The sequence below is a fragment of the Dendropsophus ebraccatus genome, chromosome 1, assembly GCF_027789765.1.
Source record: "Dendropsophus ebraccatus isolate aDenEbr1 chromosome 1, aDenEbr1.pat, whole genome shotgun sequence".
NCBI lineage: Eukaryota > Metazoa > Chordata > Amphibia > Anura > Hylidae > Dendropsophus > Dendropsophus ebraccatus.
This window is the reverse complement of record NC_091454.1, coordinates 14,443,741-14,465,814: the sequence shown is the minus strand read 5'-3', so window position 1 is coordinate 14,465,814 and position 22,074 is coordinate 14,443,741. Positions and strand designations below refer to the sequence as shown.

Here is a 22,074-nt window from a genome sequence, read left to right as displayed (position 1 = left end):
CCAGAGACAGGACAGAGCGGCCTCTTGTGAACGCTGCGGCCACAAGAGTGACTGACAAGGAGGAAGCTGATGACACTTATGCTTTTATTATTATGACCAGAAGCGGACATCATGAGTACTTGTAAACCATAAAACAGCAGAAAACCCATTGAAATGAATGAGGGCCACTAATTTTCATTTGAAATTGAAATAAATGAAGGCCACTAATTTCTATAACCCTCCACTAGGGAAATTCATTATAATAGGAATGAGCTGCAATACCAAGTATGTCCACTATAGAAGGGTGGCGCTGTTTCTGGAAAAAAAAATATAATTTTATAGAAAACTGGTACTGCAATGCCAAAGCCAATAAAAAGATCTGAAAATGTGTGGCCTGAAGCCATCCTGAATTCTTACAAGCGTTTCCTCTCATAAATCCTTCCCCCTGCCGTGACAAGAACACGTCCCTATCAGTCCTATGGTTTACAGAGGGCGATGAAGGGTTATATTACGACTCTCCATTTCTATCAGTCGGAGATATCGGAGTTGGCTCCGGGCTCCCTGGCTCTCAATAAAAGGAATCTTTCTAAGCCTTTAGCTAAACAACAAGCTTTTCTTGTAGACATAAGGAAACAGGGAGAGTTCTCGGCAGACTGAATTAGGAAATCCTCTTTTCTTTGAACGTTCACTCCTGGGAAAGAACATCAGAGACTTGAAAGCGGAATCACATGTGAACGCAATTCAGTAGCTGGAGCGGACCGGCATGTGATATCCAGATACAGCTACTCCTCTCTGCACATTAGTAGAGGCTCCTGAGCCCTAAAGCTAAATTGGTGGGGCAATAGTAGTGCCCTGATGAAGAGAACATTGAAGTCCTCAAAACATGTTGTATAAAAAGAAAAAAAAAAAAACTTTTCACGAACCCGAATATGGCCCAATAGTAGTGCCCTGATGAAGAGAACATTGAAGTCCTCAAAACATGTTGTATAAAAAGAAAAAAAATTTTTTTCACGAGCCCCAATACGACCCAATAGTAGTGACCTGATGAAGAGAACATTGAAGTCCTAAAAACATGTTGTATAAAAAGAAAGAAAGAAAAAAACTTTTTACTAACCCGAATAAGGCCAAATAGTAGTGACCTGATGAAGAAAACATTGAAGTCCTCAAAACATGTTGTATAAAAAGAAAATTTTATTTTTTTTCACGAACCCAAATATGACGCAATTGTAAAAGTATATAGTTATACAACCTAAGCACAGGGGTGGCGCTGTTCCTGGGGAAAAGGTTTTCTTTCCTGTTATTTCCAATAGAAGCTTCATGATTCTTTGTTCCCGTTTCTTTAGAGTAATCCAAGAACAATGTTGCCTAAACCAGCTGGAGGAATTGCACTGTACAAATGGAATTAACATTGCCGCGGAGAAAAACTCCTGCGATACAAGTGAACAGGAAAATTCTTCCACTTGTGAAGCCAGGTTTGTGAAGGTGAGATCTGCTAGGACCGATACGAGAACTAGTGCACAGCGCTGAGGTTGGTTATAGGTTGACTAGTCCTTTAATTCATCCTATGCATATTCTAACAAATCCTGACAAACACCAGAGCAGAGACACAGAGCAGGAGCACGGACTCTTTACAAACACTGGAGCAAGGACACATACAGGAGCAGGGACACATACAGGAGCAGGGACACATACAAGAGCAGGGACACATACAAGAGCAGGGACACATACAAGAGCAGGGACACATACAGAAGCAGGAACACATACAAGAGCAGGGACACATACAGGAGCAGGGACATACAGAAGAGAAGGGACTCCTGACAAACACAGGTGCAGGGACACATACAGGAGCAGGGACACATACAGGAGCAGGGACACATACAAGAGCAGGGACACATACAAGAGCAGGGACACATACAGAAGCAGGGACACATACAAGAGCAGGGACACATACAGGAGTGGGGACATACAGAAGAGAAGGGACTCCTGACAAACACAGGTGCAGGGACACATACAGGAGCAGGGACACATACAGGAGCAGGGGCACACACAAGAGAAGGGACTTCTGACAAACACAGGTGCAGGGACACATACAGGAGCAGGGACACACACAAGAGAAGGGACTCCTGACAAACACAGGAGCAGGGACTCCTGACAACCACCAGAGCAGGGACACATACAGGAGCAGGGACACATACAGGAGAAGGGACTCCTGACAAACACCGCAGCAGGGACACATACAGGAGCAGGGACAAATACAGGAGCAGGGATTCCTGACAAACACCAGAGCAGGGACACATAGAGGAGCAGGGACACATACAGGAGAAGGGACTCCTGACAAACACCAGAGCAGGGACACATACAGGAGCAGGGAGACATTCAGGAGCAGGAACTACTGACAAATACCAAAGCAGAGACAGATACAGTAGCATGAAATTGTGACAAACACTAAAGCAGGGACACATACAAGAGCAGGGACCCCTGACAAACACTGAAGCAGGGATACATGCAGGAGAAGGGTCCAATACAAGAGCAAGGATTCCTGCCAAACATCGGAGCAAGGAAACATACAGGAGCAGGGACACATACAGTAGCAAGGGCTCCTGACAAACACCAGAGCAGAGACAGATATAGGATCAGGGACACATACAGGAGCAGGGAGTTCTGACAAACACCAAAGTAGAGACAGCTCCAGGAGCTGGGAATTGTGACAAATGCTGGGGAAAGACACATACAGGAGCGGGGACTACTGACAAACACTAGTGCAGGGACACATACAGGAGCAGGGACCCCTGAAAAACAGCAAAGCAGAGACAGATACAGGAGCAGGGACACATACAAGAGAAGGGACACATACAGAAGGAGGGACTCCTCACAAACACCGGAGCAGGGACACAAACAGGAGTAGAGACACATACAGAAGCAGGGACTCCTCACAAACACCGGAGCAGGGACACATACATGAGCAGGGACTCCTCACAAACACCAGAGCAAACACATACAGGAGCAGGAGCTGCTCAGTTAAAATTTGCTCAGTAAACTTGTTGGCCCACTCAGAGGTAAGCATCATGTTCTAAGGCTTCTTAAAGGAGCATACTCATTAACCAAAAGGTGGCGCCAAAGAGTCTTTTCCCCAGAGTTCTCAGTAAGTCTCCACACATCCTTGTGGTGTCCTCCATGGTTTTTCTTATCCTTTCTATTCCAGAGATGCTGCAACTGCTGCTTGCTGGGTAAAGAGGCCCAGGCCCGGGGTGAAAGCTGCGAGCAGGGCTTGTTCCTGGGCTACCAGTGCAGCCTTGTGTTCAGGGCTTGCTGTGTGAAAGGACAGGAGGGCATTGAAGCCCCCAACCAGGATGAAGGTGCGATAGTCTGCATACAGCTATAGAAAGTGCTAGAGCCGCCACGGTATGATAAACATCACTAAAAATCTACTTTTTATTTATTTTTTTTAAAGCCACCAACTCTTTGCTCCCCTTGGCCCATAATGAAGACCCGTCCCTGAACGACAGATGCAGAGGTGAGTGATCACAATATGATCTCTTCCTCCGTTCACATCCAAAGCTGCATCGAGAACTCCGCTGCTTTCTTGTAAACTCTCAGGCTAATCTTGCGGATTATGGATATGTAATGCAGATGAACTCTACGTCTCCCCTTGTTCTTCTATGCAGGTGGCGGACCGTGCACCCAGCAGTGCAGAGACACCGGGAGCAGTGTGGTCTGTTCCTGTTATGCCGGTTACCAGCTCCAACCTGATGGAGTCTCCTGTGAAGGTACTGTGCCGTATAATGCAGTCACATTTAGGGTTCTTTACTGTAAGAGCAGTCATATTTTGGGTTCTTTACTGTCACAGCAGTCACATTCTAGATTCTTTACTGTCACAGCAGTCATATTCTGGGTTCTTTACTATCAGAGCAATCACATTCAGGGTTCTTTACTGTAAGAGCAGTCACATTCTGGGTTCTTTACTGTCATAGCAGTCACATTCTGGGTTCTTTACTGTCACAGCAGTCACATTCTGGGTTCTTTACTATCAGAGCAATCACTTTTGGGGTTCTTTGTTGTCAGAGCAGTCACATTCTGGATTCTTTACTGTCACAGCAGTCATATTCTGGATTCCTCACTGCCAGAGCAATCACATTTGGGGTTCTTTGCTGTCAAAGTAGTCACATTCTGGGTTCTTAACTGCCAGAGCAGTCACATTTGGGGTTCTTTCCTGTCAGAGCAATCACATTCAGGGTTCTTTACTGTAAGAACAGTCACATTCTGGGTTTTTTACTGTCACAGCAGTCATATTCTGGGTACTTTACTGCCAAAACAATCACATTTGGGGTTCTTTGATGTCAGAGCAGTCACATTCTGGGTTCTTTACTGCCAGAGCAGTCACATTTAAAGGTTCTTTCCTGTCAGAGCAATCACATTCAGGGTTCTTTACTGTAAGAGCAGTCACATTCTGGGTTCTTTACTGTCATAGCAGTCATATTCTGGGTTCTTTACTGTCACAGCAGTCACATTCTGGTTTCTTTACTGTCAGAGCAATCACTTTTGGGGTTCTTTGTTGTCAGAGCAGTCACATTCTGGATTCTTTACTGTCACAGCAGTCATATTCTGGGTTCTTTACTGCCAGAGTAGTCACGTTTGGAGTTCTTTCCTGTCAGAGCAGTCACAATCTGTTTTTTTTACTGCCAGAGCAATCACATTCAGGGTTCTTTACTGTCACAGCAGTCACATTCTGGGTTCTTTACTGCCAGAGCAGTCACATTTGGGGTTCTTTACTGTCAGAGCAGTCACATTCATCTTGTTTCATCCCTAAATGACCTTCCTATTACTTTTCCAAACTACTGGAACTGCTATGTCCGATAGTCTGGAAAAATGGACGAGTGCTGTGTATGTGTATAGAGCCGGTGTCACTTGTAATCTCATTTACCGCTGGAATATAAAACCTTCCGGCAGAATGGGCTGATTCCAATTGGCAGCTAACCTGGGGTCAGGGACGGGGGAGAGGGGTACTGAAGAGGCGCTGGACCCAGGCCAGGGATCTTCTGATTCATTTCCCGGAGGCTCTATTGAAATATTTTTTACATCTGCTTTTCTCTTTTCTTGCCTGTGTGGTCCGTGTGTGTTAACCTCTTCATTGCCTGACCTCTGTGAATGGCTAGAAGTAATGCCAGGCGAATGGGGATAAAGGGGGGGTCCGACTTCTATAACCGCTATGACTGTAGAGGGCCCCAGCAGATGTGATGCTGTTCCAGGATTATTCCCTCTGATCTCACTTTCTTTTCCTGCATGATTTCCTGGATTAGTTTTTTTCCTCCAAGTTGTAAGTCCCTGCTTGGCATCAGCTGCAGCATCCACTACACACAACGCTGCCCCTTTAAAGTGTAGCCGTCACATAGAAACAACTTTGCAGAAATGAATAGTACGAGCGATTTGAAGAAACTCTGTAATAGGTTTTATAAGGCAAAAGAGCTTCCTTCTGTACTGAAAAAGCTGTTTTTCTGCCTCCCCCCTCAAGCAAAGTGAAGACGGGTTTGCTGTGTCCATTATAACCTATGGAGAGGGGAGGGGTTTAGGGGGTGAGTGAGCAGGAAGAGGAGGGAAACAGCCCATGTATAGGAGCCAGCACAGCACAACATCCTGCAATCTTACCTCACCAAGTTCCCAGACCAGCACTGAGCAGTCTGACCTATGAATCCAGCGTTTTCTGTGCCCAGTCTCCAAACTGCAGGACTGGTTCTCTCCTCTCCCTGCTCACTCATTCCCCTCATCCCCTCTGTAGGTTATAATGGACACAGCATACCCCTCTTTGTTGTAATGCTGATGACTTGGCCTGACAATGGGCAGATAAAACCTACAGAGTTTCTAGGGTCTTTACTGTAAGAGAAGTCAGAGTCTGGGTTCTTTACTGTAAGAACAGTCACATTCTGGATTCTTTACCATCAGAGCAGTCACATTCTGGGTTATCCCCTGTCAGAGCAGTCACATTCTGGGTTCTCTCCTGTCAGAACACTCATATTCTAGGTTGCTTTACTGTGAGAGCAGTCACATTCTGGGTTCTTTACTGTGAGAGCAGTCATATTCTAGGTTCCTTTACTGTAAGAGCAGTCACATTCTGGGTTCCTTACTGTAAGAGCAGTCACATTCTGGGTTCCTTACTGTAAGAGCAATCACATTCTGGGTTCTTTACTGTGAGAGAAGTCATATTCTAGGTTCCTTTACTGTAAGAGCAGTCACATTCTGGGTTCCTTACTGTAAGAGCAGTCACATTCTGGGTTCCTTACTGTAAGAACAGTCACATTCTGGATTCTTTACCATCAGAGCAGTCACATTCTGGGTTATCCCCTGTCAGAGCAGTCACATTCTGGGTTCTCTCCTGTCAGAACACTCATATTCTAGGTTGCTTTACTGTGAGAGCAGTCACATTCTGGGTTCTTTACTGTGAGAGCAGTCATATTCTAGGTTCCTTTACTGTAAGAGCAGTCACATTCTGGGTTCCTTACTGTAAGAGCAGTCACATTCTGGGTTCCTTACTGTAAGAGCAATCACATTCTGGGTTCTTTACTGTGAGAGAAGTCATATTCTAGGTTCCTTTACTGTAAGAGCAGTCACATTCTGGGTTCTTTACTGTGACAGCAGTCATATTCTAGGTTCCTTTACTGTAAGAGCAGTCACATTCTGGGTTCCATACTGTTAGAGCAGTCACATTTAGGGTTCTTTACTGTCAGAGCAATCACATTCTGGGTACTGTACTGTAAGAGCAGTCACATTCTGGGTTATTTACTGTCATAGCAGTGACATTCTGGCTTCTTTACTGTCAGAGCAGTCACATTCTGAGTTTTTTACTGTAAGAGCAGTCACATTCTGGGTTCTTTACTGTAAGAGCAGTCACATTCATTGTGTTCTTTACTGTAAGAGCAGTCCCATTCTGGGTTCTTTACTGTAAGAGCAGTCACATTTAGGTTTTTTTTTTTACTGTAAGAACAGTCACATTTAGGGTTCTTTACTGTGAGAGCAGCCACATTCTGGGTTACTTGTTATAAGAGCAGTCACATTCTGGGTTCTTTCCTGTAAAAGCAGTCACATTCTGGGTTCTTTGCTGTCAGAGCAGTCACATTCTGGGTTCTTTACTGTCACAGCACTTACATTCTGGGTTCTTTGCTGTCACAGCAGTCACATTCTGATGCCCGAGACTTGTTAGTTGTTCATCGTTTCTTTCCATTTGCACAGATATAAATGAATGTATTGCGGGAACGCACAATTGTAAGGTGGGACAGATCTGCATCAATCAGCTCGGATCCTTCCGCTGTCAGAGGGAAATAAACTGCGGCACCGGCTACGAACTTACAGAGGACAACAGTTGTAAAGGTATGGGGGCTTTATATCTGTGATAAGAATTTGCTTAGTGCCAAAAAACGTTCTACTCGTCGCAGCTTCTAATAACAATGTGTAATACATAGTAAAGCCTGTAGGATGCTGCCCCCTGGTGGTAGGAGTCTTTGTTTTTAAGTTGTGATAAGGATCACTATTCCATTACACATTGTCGCCACCTAGTGGTAGCACACCAGAACTGATAACCTTAGAATTAGTATGATTTTTGTGATTCGCAGATATTGATGAGTGTGCAACTGGAACTCACAACTGCCTCCCAACCTTCAACTGCCAGAACACGCCCGGATCTTTCCGCTGTCGCCCCAAAGTGCAGTGCAGCACTGGATTCATTCAGGATGCACTGGGCAATTGTATTGGTAAGACTAGACAGATTTTTTTTTCCCGTTCGTTTTTTTACGAGGGGGGTGCATATATTCATATATTGCCTCCGGACCTGGCAAACAATGGAATCTACACACTTTCCTGTAACATAGACATAGCATAACAGCTAGGCACTATATAGAGTACAGGTACCTTATACCAATCTAATATTTTATTAGATGGGCTGGAGGTACTATCCTCCTCTGAGGGAGAATAGGGTAGTCTTAGGACTCCAGGATTATTTCCTCTATTATATCAGATATCAGATCTCTACCATTCAATGTTTTATGCCCTATTATAGGATGGTCCCTTTAACCCTCTACGTGTTTTTAATGCCTTTTTTTTTCTACCCAGATATCAATGAATGTCTTAGCGTCAATGCGCCTTGTCCTCAGGGTCAGACCTGTATCAACACTGAGGGTTCCTACACTTGTCAGCGACATGTGGTCAACTGTGGACGGGGATACCACCTGAGTGCAGATGGAACAAAGTGCGAAGGTGGGTGGCACCCTTGGGGTATTGGTATACCTGGCACCAGCTCTTTCTGCCATATATATGTATGAAATCATTGATTTTCTGGCTTCAGATATAAATGAGTGCTCCAGCATCCAGAACCCCTGCGGTGAGGGGCACACATGTCTGAATGTGCCCGGTACCTATCGATGCGACTGCCGAGCTGGTTACCACTTTGACACCCTCAGCAGATCATGTGTTGGTGAGTATTACAGTCCCGTTGTCCATACCGGCTATAGAAGGTATCAGATTAATACAGATTGATAATAGATAAAAGAGAGGAGGGGGATGCAGCTGCAGTCCATCAGGCTCAGTCTATGCGAGACTCATGCTGTGAGAAGGAGGAGGGGGATGCAGCTGCAGTCTATCAGGCTCAGTCTATGTGAGACTCATGCTGTGAGAAGGAGGAGGGGGGTGCAGCTGCACTCTATCAGCCTCAGTCTGTGTGAGACTCATGCTGTGAGAAGGAGGAGGGGGATGCAGCTGCAGTCTATCAGGCTCAGTCTATGTGAGACTCATGCTGTGAGAAGGAGGAGGGGGGTGCAGCTGCACTCTATCAGCCTCAGTCTGTGTGAGACTCATGCTGTGAGGAGGAGGGGGATGCAGCTTTAGTCTATAAGCCTCAGTCTGTGTGAGACTCATGCTGTGAGAAGGAGGAGGGGGATGCAGCTTCAGTCTATAAGCCTCAGTCTGTGTGAGACTCATGCTGTGAGAAGGAGGAGGGGGATGAAGCTGCAGTCTATCTACCTCAGCCTGTGTAAATTATACTGTGAGAGGGGAGAGGGAGGAGGAGGAGGATGTGGCTGCAGTCTATCTACCGCTGTCAAAGACTCATGCTCTGAGAGAGAAGATGGAGAAGGGAAATGCAGCTGTAGTCTCTTTGCTGTGAGAGGGAAGAGGGAGGAGCCCACCTTTAGCCATTTGGTGACCGCCCCTGAAAATATTTAAATCCCATTTTTAATCTACTCTAATCCTTGTTCCAGATATTAATGAGTGCAGAGGATACTCAGGACGGATCTGCGCCCACAAGTGTGAAAACACCGCCGGCTCTTTCTACTGCAGCTGTTCCACCGGCTTCAAGTTGGCTTTGGATGGCCGGAATTGTGAAGGTGAAAAAACCTACATATAAAAGTTCCTTTAAGGAATAGTAACAAGAAGGTAGATCACTGTAGTGTTTCCACGTAATACCTCCATTAGGACAGAGCATAGGCCTCTGTATGGTGCAGAAGGGTCCTTAATGGCAATGGAAGGAAATTAGGGATTTATTTCCATAATTGATAAAAAAAAACCTGGCATATTTAAAAAAAATAAATAAATAAATTACAGTATATATATATATATAATTATTGTGTACATGTTTCATAGACTAACAGCAGGAAGGATGTCATGTGGTCTCTCTGCTGCTGCTAGTGGCTGTGTCAGGAACTGCAGGGTTCAGAAGCTCTGCTCCTGGCATCCCTTGATCTATAGTGTCCATCCTTGGGATTACAGAAATATTTTTTTATTGTTTAGATGTGGATGAATGTAATAGCAATCCCTGCAGCCAGGAGTGTGCAAACGTGTACGGCTCATACCAGTGTTACTGCCGCCGGGGATACCAGCTAAGTGATCTGGATGGAATCACATGTGAAGGTAAAAAAGTATTAATGATCTATCTCCTATCTATCTCTGGTGACCTCCTGCGGTGGTGTGGAGGAGGTACGGCCGGTCACTTGCCAGATGGTGAGGTGTGACGCCAGTTCTATGGTGGTTGGCCGAGATATAGCAGGGCCCAGTGTTGTTATGTCCTTACACCAGTGCCGGTTGGGCACAAAGGTTAGTTTAAAGGGCCGGTTATACCTTGTTCCCCTGTGGACAGTGACCTGACGGGTTGTTGCAGGGTCCCTTGGGCTGTTGTCACAGTGGTCAGGAGTGGAATGATGACCCACCCGGACTACCGGCACCGCCACTCACAGAAAGGGGAAATGACCCAAGAAATTTTTGTGTGCTGTGTTGGTGCGGGGTGAGGAATCACACAGTCTCTTTATCATCTGAGAGTAGAGAATCAGAAGAGTAGAGGGGAGGCTGTCGTGAGAGTCCCAACCCAAGTAGTACTGTGCTCTGCCAGGATGTTGGAGGTAGAGGTAGAAGAATACTTGAGAAGAAAGAGAGAATACTTGTGCCCGTGTTTTGACTCTTGGGTCTTCGAACAACCTATTGCCCTACCAGTGTCGGATGACCCGTCCTAGTGGGTGACACAAGGCCCAGACCTTGTAACCTGGGATGAGCAGAATGCTGAGGGTTCTCTGCTTTCCCCCCATGCTGCGAGATAGAGTTCATAGGCTTCTAGCAAATTTGCTCTATCCGGATCAGTTCCTAGCCTTCTGATTTGTGGATACTGTCCTGCACTGTGACTCTCCTTGTCCACGGCATGGGTTGAGATGATCACTGACTTGTCCTCTCTAGTGAAGGGTTTAACACTGCATAGTGTCGAGTGGAGTTACTAGATCTCCTATCTATCTATCTATCTATCTATCTATCTATCTATCTATCTATCTATCTATCTATCTATCTATTAATACATTATATACTTTACACTTATAGATATTGATGAATGCGCTCTACCAACCGGTGGACACATCTGTTCTTACCGCTGTAACAATGTTCCCGGCAGCTTCCGCTGCACCTGTCCCCTCACCGGATACACATTGGCCCCCAATGGCCGAAACTGTCAGGGTATGTATGGAGGCGACCACCATCAATCACTTCCACCGATATAATGTACTTTTCTGGAGTCTATATATATATATATATATATATATATATATATATATATGTATATAATTGTATCCTTCACAGATGTGGATGAGTGTGTGACGGGGACGCATAACTGCAGCGGTACTGAGACCTGCTTCAACATCCAGGGAGGATACAAGTGTCTAGCGTTCGAGTGTCCCAAGAACTACCGCAAAGCCATTGAGACGTGAGTAAAGTCCATTGTATTTGCACATGATAAAGATTTTCACCTTTAAATTTCTTTTTTTTTTTATAGATTTCCTACACATTATATATCAAACATGGTGTAAAGTGTAACAGGCTCAGTTGCCCCTAGCAACCAATCAGATTCCACCTTTCATTTTCCAAAGAGTCTGTGAGGAATGAAAGAAGGAATCTGATTGGTTGCTAGGGGCAACGGGGCCTATTTCACTTTACACCATGTTTAATAAATCTCTATATATTTAGCTCTGCATTGCTCTTATTTTAAAAAGAATCTCCATATGAAATCTTTCCCCTCTATCCCATAACCCAGGGCACAGGAGAGGTGCGGGGCTGTGCTCTGTGCAGCAGCATGCGTATCATGGGCAGCGTCCAACCCGCTGGTATCTGTTCACATTACATTCTTATATCAGGATCTGTGTCCGATAGGTGGCTATAAGGTTGTATAGGTGATAGCCCTGATTAAAGGCAACCTGTCAGCCTAGACTGTGCTAAGGGCTAAAGTGTCAGAGGCTTGGCTAAGCTGCAGCATGCACACCTCCTCCTAGTGGATGGTGTCACGCTGTGACCACCTGGCGGTTGCACAAAATAGAGTTTTTTAGTCGCACTTCTGCTGCCACCAATGGCTGTGTTGGGAACTGCAGAGCTGCTTAAGCTCTGGTGCTGAGACAGTTACATATCTAAATGCAGATATTGTGTCTCCCTAAACATTACACTAGGGGAAGCTGTCTGTGTCACTAGTGCTGCAGCAGTGCTCTGCTACTGACAAAGACAGCTTCCCCCAGTGTAATGTCTATTAATATACTAATATGTATTATACAGACATCAGGGGAGGCTGCATCACTACTGACACAGACAGCTTCCCGCAGTGTAATGTCTATTAATATACTAACATGTATTATATAGACATCAGGGAAGGCTGCATCACTACTGACACATACAGCTTTCCCCAGTGTAATGTCTATTATAATACTAACATGTATTATATAGACATCAGAGGAGAATGTAGCTGTAGTGACACAGACAGCTTCCCCCAGTTTAATGTCTAGTCTAATACTAACATGAAGGCTGCAGCACTAGTCACGCAGACAGCTTACCCCAGTGTAATGTGTATTGTATTGCTTACATGTATTAAATAAGCATCAGGGAAGGCTGAAGCACCACTGACATAGACAGCTTCCCCCAGTGTAATATCTATTATAATACTAACATGTATTATATAGACATCAGAGAAGACTGCAGTACAAGTGACGCAGACAGCTTCCCCCAGTGTAATGTGTATTCTATTGCTTACATGTATTAAATAGACATCAATAAAGGCTGCAGCACTACTGACACAGACAGCTTCCCCCAGTGTAATGTCTATTATAATACTAACATGTGTTATATAGACATCAAAGGAGACTGTGGCATTAGTGTCACAGACAGCTTCCCCCGGTGTAATGTCTATTCTAATGCTAACATGTATTATATAGACATCAGGAGAGGCTCAGTATTGCTGGTGATATACACCTGTGCCAGGGATCAGGGCTTGAACGCCACTGCAATTCCAGACACAGTCAATGTAAAAATACTTTTATAAAAAATTTTTTTAATAAAGTTATATTACCAAGGTATATAATTTTATGAAAAAAATATATATATTTTTAATTCAATATAATATGTCACACAACAAGAAATTTAGGTTGCGCAACTTAGATGGGATTTGCTGTCACTGTGTCGCCCTAGTCTGAGTCAATGGCCGTCTGGTTTTATAAGACTTTATCGTCTTGTGTTGTTGGGCTCCACCTGTGTATTTATGTATATATCCTATAGATGCTTTATTTCTAGCCAAGCCAACGTTCTGGAATGTTTTTTAACACCCAGCTCCACTGACGTATCATAAAATATCCAATGATCGAGTTTTTAGAATTTTTTTTTTTTTCACATTTGAACTAACTTGTAGGACTTGTCAAGTTAAAACTTTTTGCAAATACAATTATCTAGCAAATTTGCCTCCTTCTCCTGATATGCTGCTCTTTCCCTACTATTGCTGACAGTTTCTTGTCTAAGTTACTAACCACCACTCTGCTCTAAAAGCAGTGGTCTGGCTAGTGTATATATAAATATAGGGGAAGATTTATCAAACATAGTGTAAAGTGAAACTGGCTCAGTTGTCCCTAGCAACCAATCAGATTCCACCTTTCATGTTCCAAAGAGTCTGTGAGGAATGAAAGGTGGAATCTGATTGGTTGCTAGGGGCAACTGGGCCAGTTTCACTTTACACCATGTTTGATAAATCTCCCCCTAGTGTATATACTGTATAATAGGTATAAATATTCATACTGTAGGTGTATATACACACCTGCCAGACCACTGCTTTTAGAGCAGAGTGGTGGTTGGTAACCTAGATAACAAGGGTATAAAAACATATCAGGAGAAGAAGGCAAGTTTGCTAAAAGAATGTATTTGCAAAAATATTTTACTTGACGAGTATAAGTATATTAGCCGAGATGGGAATACGCCTTATACCTTCTGCTCAATTCACATCAAAAGCTCACTGCTGCCCTCTGCTGTCTGCATAGAGCATAGACTCTAAACACAACTTTGGATGTGACTAGAAGATTTAAATGGGTATTCTGGAGAAAGTTTTTTTTTTTTTTTTTTTTTTATTAACTGATGCCTAGAAAGTTATATATATTTGTAATTTACTTCTATTTAGACATCTCTAGTCTTCCAGTACTTTTCAACTGCTGTATGTCCTACAGTAAGTGGTGTGTTTTTTTTCAGTCTGACACAGCGCTCTCTGCTGCCACCTCTGTCCAGAGCAGGAGAGGTTTTCTATGGGGATTTGCTGCTGCTCTGGACAGGAGGTGGCAGTAGAGAGCACTGTGTCAGACTGGAGAGAATACATCACTTCCTGCTGGACATACAGCAGCTGATAAGATTTTTTAATAGAAGTAATTTACGGATCTATATAAATTCTGTTATAAGCTGACTTTTAAACTTAAAAAAAAAAAATCTACGCAAAAAAACAAAAATAATTAAAAAAAATATTTTATTTTTCGTAAATATTTTTGTAAACCTGTCAAGTGGAGCTTGAGTGTAGAAAGCATTCCCGTGGCTTGGTGCGCGCCACCCTTCTGCTCTGCTGACACGCTCGCTTCACGCCGCACTAATTCTTCTCTTGTCTTGTTTCTCACTTTTCTTGCAGCCGCTGCGAGCGCTTGCCTTGTTTTGACAATGAGTGCCAGAGCCAGCCCCTGCGAATTACCTATCACCACCTCTCCTTCCCCACCAACATCCCAGTCCCCACCGACATATTCCGCATGGGCCCCTCCCATGCGCTCCCTGGCGATAACGTTCAACTGTCCATTACCAGCGGCAACGAGAAGGGTTATTTCGTCACCAAAAATGTCAACTCCCACAGCGGCCTTGTGGCCGTCCAGCAGCCAATCACAGAGCCCCAGGACTTCCTCCTAACTATCCAGATGGATCTCATTCGACATGGGACCTTGAACACGTTTCTAGCCAAACTATATGTCTTTGTCACTGCAGAGCTTTGAAGCAATGGGCGCCCTGGGGGTTAATCTTCAATACTGATTTTTTTTTTATTTGAATTTTTTTTACTTTTTTTTTTTTTATTGCTTTTTTTTTTTTTTCCTTAGATTCAATTAAGTTGACTTTGTTGCATGCCGTTTTTTGGTGTGGTTTGGGGATATTTAAAGACGCTTTAGATGTCTTATAAGTCTTCTCTCTCTCCTGATCCTGTCTGTATTTAGTAACTACTTTTTTTTGGGGGGGGGGACATCTTGGGGGAGATTATCAAACATGGTGTAATGTGAAACTGGATCAGTTGCCCCTAGCAACCAATCAGATTCCACCTTTCATTTTCCAAAGAGTTTTTGAGGAATGAAAGGTGGAATCTGATTGGTTGCTAGGGGCGACTGAGCCAGTTTCACTTTACTCCATGTTTGATAAGTCTCCGCCATGGTGTAAAGTGAAACTGGCTCAGTTGCCCCTAGCAACCAATCAGATTCCACTTTTCTTTCCTCACAAACTCTTTGGAAAATGAAAGGTGGAATCTGATTGGTTGCTAGGGGCAACGGGCCCCTATTATCTTGTTCCTCTTTTATTCCTCATTGAAATATATATATTTTTAAAAAGGCCCTTTGGGTAATTAAAATCCCATTTGTCAGCGGGGGTGCTGACACTGTTCAAATGAAGTGTCACACCCCCATAGACAGGACAAATGGTAACACCCAAATATTTCCAGGAGGAGTAACAGAGGAACGGCACAACCAGTTTGCAGCCGTGGCCACTGGCAGGTAACAACGCAACCCCATTGACTTTCAAAGCAACATCGTCTTTGCTCGTGGGACCCAAGTGGTGGCCAAAGTAGCCGTAGTTTTATCTATATATTTACAATAGGAATAAAAGAGGAACATGTTCCAGAATAATATTGGGAATATACGTATTTACTAAAACAGACATGTCGGGAGAATTAAAGGGGTTGTCTACCATAGAAAACCCATTGTTATATATAATAGAGCTGCAAAGAGCGTCTATCCCTCTGTCCTAGATTACATAGACAACCCTTTCATTTGAATACGCATTGTGTAATGCTTAGTTTCTCCTGTGGGGGCGCTGTGGGAAAGGTAAACCCTTACTCCCAGCTTTCCCCACAGATGATATGGGCCAATCTGGGGTCTTCAATCAAAGCCAAATAAACCCAAACCAACCAATGGGAAATTAAAGGGGGTCTAGCCCTCGGAAGACAGCTACATGCTCTTTGCTTCATCGTTGGGTGGGCTCCCGTAGACGCCCATCGATTGAACATTTATGCCTTATCCTATGGAATTGCCATGTTTAAAATAACAAATGTAAAATAAAATGACCCTTAAATATAAGATTTTGTGTCGTCCTCTTATGTAAATTAAAAAAAAAAATCATTTATAAATTATATATCATAAAGTTCCTTTAATCCAGTGTCATTGCTACCAAATCACCAATAATTCTTGATTATCAGAGGTCATGAAAGATATATATAGTGAAATTCCTACCTCATCCAAGGGATCAGGTATTAGAGGATTTCTTAAAGGGGTTATCCAGGATTAGAAAAACATAGGTTCTTTCCTCCAGAAACAGCGCCACTCTTGTCCTCAGGTTGGGTGTGGTTTTGCAGCTCAGTTCCATTGAAGTGAATACAGTTGAGTTGTAATACCCCACACAACCTGAGGACAGGGGTGGTGCTGTTTTGGAAAGAAAGCAGCTATGTTTTTCCAAACCTGGATGACCCCTTTTACTGGTTTTGCTTTAAAAAAAAAAGTTCTGGATTCTCAGAATGTTTGGATCGCTAAATGACAGAGTAAGGTAATATTACGTTTATGGTTTGGTGTGCTTTCTTACATTGTTATAGAGGTACTTAGGTGAACTCTATTTTCTTTCAAATAAATTGATGTCAAAAAGTTATATAATTTTAAAAATCTTATGTCTTCCAGTACTTATCAGCTGCTGTATATCCTACAGGAAATGGTGTTTTCTTTCCAGTCTGCACAGTGCTCTCTGCTGACACCTCTGTCCATGTCAGGAACTGTCCAGAACAGTAGCAAATCTCCATAGAAAACCTCTCCAGCTCTGGACAGTTCCTGACATGGACAGAGGTGGCAGCAGAGAGCACTGTGTCAGACTGGAAAGAATACACCACTTTCTGCAAGACATACAGCAGCTGATAAGTACTGGAAGTACTTGAGATTTTTAAATACAAGTAAATGACAAATCTTTTTTTTGATGGAGTATCCCTTTAAATAGCTGACTCCCATAGTTGTGCAGATATGTGAGGATGTCTTTAAGAATATATATATATATGCATGCTCAACTTGGCTGAGCATGCATCCATACATTTAGATAAGGGTATAGGACCGACAACAGTTTGGCACCTTCTCTTCAGGGGGTCACACAAGTGGCTTCTATGATACATACAGCCCTTGCAGGCAGTGGTATACACAATGTGGGCAACTGGGCGCCATTATTACTCGCACCATCAATGATCTTCCCAGTGCCCTTGGTTGGCAATGTTATGGGATACTGAGAGTGACTGACAAAGTTATGGGGCCTTGACAGTGACTGATACTGTTAATGGGGGTAATGATTGTGGTTGACAAGGTTATGGGGGCACTGACTATAGTTGACAAAGTTACAGGGAAAGCACCGTGGTTGTTTATGTTATAGGGAACGCAATATGGTGGACAATGTTATGGGGCTGTACCTATGGAGGAAATGACTATTGCTGACAATTGGCACTGTTATGGAGGCACTGAGTATGGATAAACATATTACAGGGATAGCAGCTGTCAGTGAAAGTGTTCTGGCGGCGCTAAGTGGCTGGCAATGTTAAAAGGGCAATGACTAGCTGACAACTAACACTGACTGTAGCTCACATAGGAGCATTGACTTTGGTTGACAATGTTATGGGGCACCGACTTTAGTCGGCAATGTTAAGGGCAATGGGCATGTTATGGAGGCAATATATGCTATGCCACACAGACTACGGTCACAATGTTACGTGGTTCTCAGTGTAAGTGACAATCAGACCCGGACTGGCAATCTGGTGGACCGGACAAATGCCCGGTGGGTCCTTCACATTGTCAGTCAGTGGGCCTTCTGTCTTACTGCGCATGTACATTCACAATGGTGTGTAGCACTGACTATGGTAGACAAAGTACTATAGTATATTTTAGAGACTATAGTACATTTTATAGACCTTACTTTTCCTTCCTTCACCTTCTAGATATGACAGAACAGACAACAGTCGCTGTATTAAATCCTGCCGACCGAGCGACTTCAACTGCATAACAGATCCGGTCCACTCCATATCCAACACTGTCATCTCCCTGCCGACCTCTCGGGAATTCAGTCGTCCGGAAGGTGAGCTTCATGAAGACAGGCCTTTGATATGGCTGACCCCTGTGCTATTACAGAACGTAGGGAAATGGCAATGCCACAGTCCGTTTCGGTCAGGCCTACAGAAGAACCTGCGTTCCTTGGACTGCTCCGGGTGCTAGGAGGGCTTCACTGGTGATGGTTCTGGTTCCCTCAGACATTCCTTGATGTAGTTATAAGGTGTAATGGAGGTTAAGATGCCCTGATGTTGACTGAAGCAACACATACAGGATTAAGAATAACAATCCAGTTCTTCTTTACCTGGTTCAAGAGTAAGAACATAGTCTTTGGCAAAAATGTCAAGTTACCAAGTGGGTAGTGGGAAATAGGGTCTCTTTTCTTCTTTGCTCAACTTGTGGTCGGGCCTAATGGTTAGAGGATCATTCCATAAATTATTCTCCATCAATGGTGGGTATCTCTACTGCAATGCCCAAATCTGTAAGGGGCAAGGTGCTCAAGGTAGATGACTAGGCCCGGCCCGGCGCCCTCTCCAAGGAGGCAATGTGGCTCTTGTGAAGCTTATTCCCACTGGCTATAAACCATAGCTCTCTTAGAAATGCGCCTTGAGTTGTACCCCATTGGGGGTGGCAGTAGTACTTTGGGTCATTACTTAATCTTTTGCTAGGGCTTTAGACCCAAGGATTTCCTGAGAACTAGTTGAAAGAAGGAGGAGCAGGGCTGCTTCAGACGAGTCTAGACTCTATAGGGGAGAATTATCAAACATGGTGTAAAGTGAAACTATCCCAGTTGCCCCTAGCAACCAATCAGATTCCACCTTTCATTTTCCAAAAACTCTGTGAGGAATGAAAGGTGGAATCTGATTGGTTGCTAGGGGCAACTGAGCCAGTTTCACTTTACACCATGTTTGATAAATCTCCCCCTATATCCTTTGGTTCAGACTGGATGTCCTCTGGCCTGAGGAAGGCTGAGTTGAGCAACAGACCTTCTACTTTATATGGCGGTCTCCCATGTTGGCCATTAACAGCGGAAATGGCAATGAAAATGCCTGATTTAAAAGTACAGAATATGAGGGTACCGGACAACCACATCGGATAATCACCAAGCAAGATCCATTATTAATATGGCCGCCTTATCTGTTGTCTTTCCGCAGAGATTATATTCCTCCGCGCGGTGACTCCTGCATACTCTCCCGGCCCTCAACCTGACATTATATTTCATATCACTGAGGGAAATATAAGAGACTCCTTCGATATCCAGAAACGTTATATGGATGGAACCATCGTCGGTAAGTACTCCTCATCTTTCGCCATATGGTTATGTAGCATTTTCTACTAAAAACTTCACTAATCAGTTGATCGTTGCAGGTCTGGCTTCTCATAACCCTGACAATTATCTGCAGCGGCCACTACTGGGGAAATTTAGTATTACATGGCCGGCATTTAAATGTAAAACTTAGCTGTTTCCATTTCTGCGAAACCTATGACAGCCTGTACAACTCTCAGAGGGTGGTGGAGGCCCGAGGGACATATTGTGATCCACATTAATCATCACATAAGTTCCTATACTTCGGTATCTTGTAATAGTCTTATAATTTACAGTGGCAACAACAACTTTGTAAATCTTGCTTTAATCGACCCTTCTCGGAGCAGCCCACATAAAGGGAAGGCGGAGGCATCTGTTTTCACCCAGGACCTTCATAAACACAATTACCAATTGACCTAGAGGGGCAAAGTTCATGTTTTGGCTACCCAGAGGAGGGAGAAATGTCCTTTCTTCTCAGTCAAAGTAACATCTTGGCCTTTTAAGTAGAGCAAGTGCTGACAGCCGACTGTTATGAAACGTCTCAGATCCCTATCAGGGCCTCAAAGACAATGGAGGACTCGAGACATAATTCTGTAAGAGTTCATGGGTCTGTAAATCACCCAGAATCCTATGCTGCTGTAGGACTATAACAAGTTATGTGACCTCTGGTAGTAATCATAACCGGTAAAAATGATTTTTTTTCTTCAAATTTGTTGTCCAAAAGGGAGGAAAAAAAAGAGAAATCCCCTGTGGGAAACCCACAAGGCCCCCATACACCTTTGTGAAATTGGCGGGACTGGCCAGCTTTTCACTAGGCTATGTTCACACACGGCCGGATGATCTTCACTGCCGCAGAATTCAAATCCGTGCGCATCCATGCACGCCCGCGTCCAAATTCCCCGCTGCTCACAATAGTGTGCGCTGACAGGGTTTTCTGCGGCCGCAGAAAATTAACATGTCAGTTTCTTGCGGCGCCGCTAGGGATCCCGGCCGGAGTGTATACTATGTGTATACAATTCAGACAGGATTCCTTAGAAGGTACCACAACGTAAGTTCCGTAGTAATCACAGCCATTGTCACAACGGCCGTGATTATTACAAAACTTACGCAGTGGGAACTTGGCCTTAAGGTGTATATGGGGCCTTAATGGGATCATGTTCTGGGAAGCAGGAGGTACTGTAAACACAATAAATAAGTGACAGATAGTTTAGTCTATCCGAACCAGAGCGTGAGGCATTTGATTAACTGTGGTGGCTGAAGTTGCATGCAGCCCTCGGGAGTCCTGGAAAACATGGATACAGCCTATGGTCCATGGCCTAGGGCTACATCCAACTTCTGCAGCGACCATTAAACAAATGCCCTTTAAGGCCCTATACGCCTTAGTGAAAAGTTAGCCAGCTCCACCAAGCAGTTGACTCTCTAATGTATATAGATTAGACATTTTAACAGGATTTTAACTGTCTGACCCTTTTATTTTCAGGGAGACAAACCACCACCAGAGCTGTCTTACCTTTCCGTTCACAATACATGAATGGTCAGCTAAGCCGAGTGTTCACGTGTGAACAGGACAGACAGCATTTAGGGCCCTATTCCACGGGACGATTATCGTTCGCATAATTGTTAATGATAAATGATCCATAGACCGCTATTGCGAAAGGCCTGAAATCGTTCCCGCATTTCCATGTTACTTATGATCGTTCTTGCGGTTGTCTTGTTGTCGCTATTGCGTTCGTCACTACTGCGAACGTCCGAACAACTTCTTATTCAATGCGAACGATTTGCGAACGAGCAACGCTAAAAATAGGTCCAGGTCTTATTAAACGATCAACGATTTCTCGTTCAGTCGTTAGTTGTTAACTACTATTCAACCGAACGATTATCGTTTAGATTCAAACGATTTAACAATAATCTGAATGATAATCATACGGTGGAATAGGGCCCTTAGCCAAACAAACGTTTAGCTGATTCTACTGAAGGTGTAAGGGCTCTTTTAACACTAGTTAAGGGGCCAAACAGTTACAGGAAAGTAGCTTGCTGCCGATCCAGGAGATCCAGTAGAGGTCACATGACCATCCATCCTAGTGAGAGACAGGCCATACTTAAAGGGTCTCTGCACATGGCTTAAATCTTCTCAACCATCTCAGGCCATGATTGATCAACAGGAAAAAAAACATTGAAATTTTTTTTACTAAAAATATCCACCTTTTTTTAAAATTTTGACCTGTGAAGTCACTAGCCGCTGACACATTTATCGCGCCGTCCCTGGAAAGCTGCAGTCGTCTCTGGCCGCAGAGCCGAGCCTTCGATGGAAGCCGCGCCAGATGTTTGATCCCAGAAGCATTAATGCCAGACGTTGTTAAACCTATTTAAGTTTGAATGATTCCAGATAGCTGCTTTTTTGTCAGTTTAAAGAACTTTGGGTTTGCCCGGGGGCCAAAGCAGACGAATTCTAAAGCCATTTTACACGGGCCAAACCCCAAAGATACGTATACGCCTCTGAGGTTAGTCCTACTCCGCATTGTGATCATAATGCTTGTACCGGGCCCAAACCTCACTCCAATTTCGGCTCTAACTTCTGTATGTACAATGTGTTGCCGATGAACTTAGTGATGTCTGCATTGGGTTTGGCCTTCAGTTGCACATTCATTGAGGTTTTTTTATAAGCTGTGTCATATATAT

General features: G+C 43.9%; 1 protein-coding gene and 1 long non-coding RNA gene across 3 annotated transcripts in view; one reads left to right on the top strand and one right to left on the bottom strand.

Annotated features, from left to right (window-relative positions):
- Positions 1-22,074, bottom strand: part of LOC138789269 (uncharacterized) — a 95,691-nt gene that overhangs the window by 47,854 nt on the left and 25,763 nt on the right. The window lies entirely within an intron of this gene.
- FBLN1 (fibulin 1) overlaps positions 1-22,074 on the top strand; it is a 49,372-nt gene that overhangs the window by 24,388 nt on the left and 2,910 nt on the right. Inside the window, exons 3-16 of one of the 2 annotated variants that reach the window (XM_069967858.1) lie at positions 1,323-1,461; positions 3,182-3,335; positions 3,431-3,493; positions 3,645-3,746; positions 7,201-7,338; positions 7,581-7,718; positions 8,077-8,220; positions 8,309-8,437; positions 9,219-9,344; positions 9,748-9,867; positions 10,819-10,950; positions 11,074-11,197; positions 17,981-18,117; positions 19,244-19,378. In XM_069967858.1, coding sequence (XP_069823959.1) covers positions 1,323-1,461; positions 3,182-3,335; positions 3,431-3,493; positions 3,645-3,746; positions 7,201-7,338; positions 7,581-7,718; positions 8,077-8,220; positions 8,309-8,437; positions 9,219-9,344; positions 9,748-9,867; positions 10,819-10,950; positions 11,074-11,197; positions 17,981-18,117; positions 19,244-19,378 — 1,781 coding nt within the window. Of the gene's footprint in view, positions 1-1,322; positions 1,462-3,181; positions 3,336-3,430; positions 3,494-3,644; positions 3,747-7,200; positions 7,339-7,580; positions 7,719-8,076; positions 8,221-8,308; positions 8,438-9,218; positions 9,345-9,747; positions 9,868-10,818; positions 10,951-11,073; positions 11,198-14,404; positions 14,978-17,980; positions 18,118-19,243; positions 19,379-22,074 lie in introns of those variants that run through there. The other variant, XM_069967867.1, reaches the window with a different exon arrangement.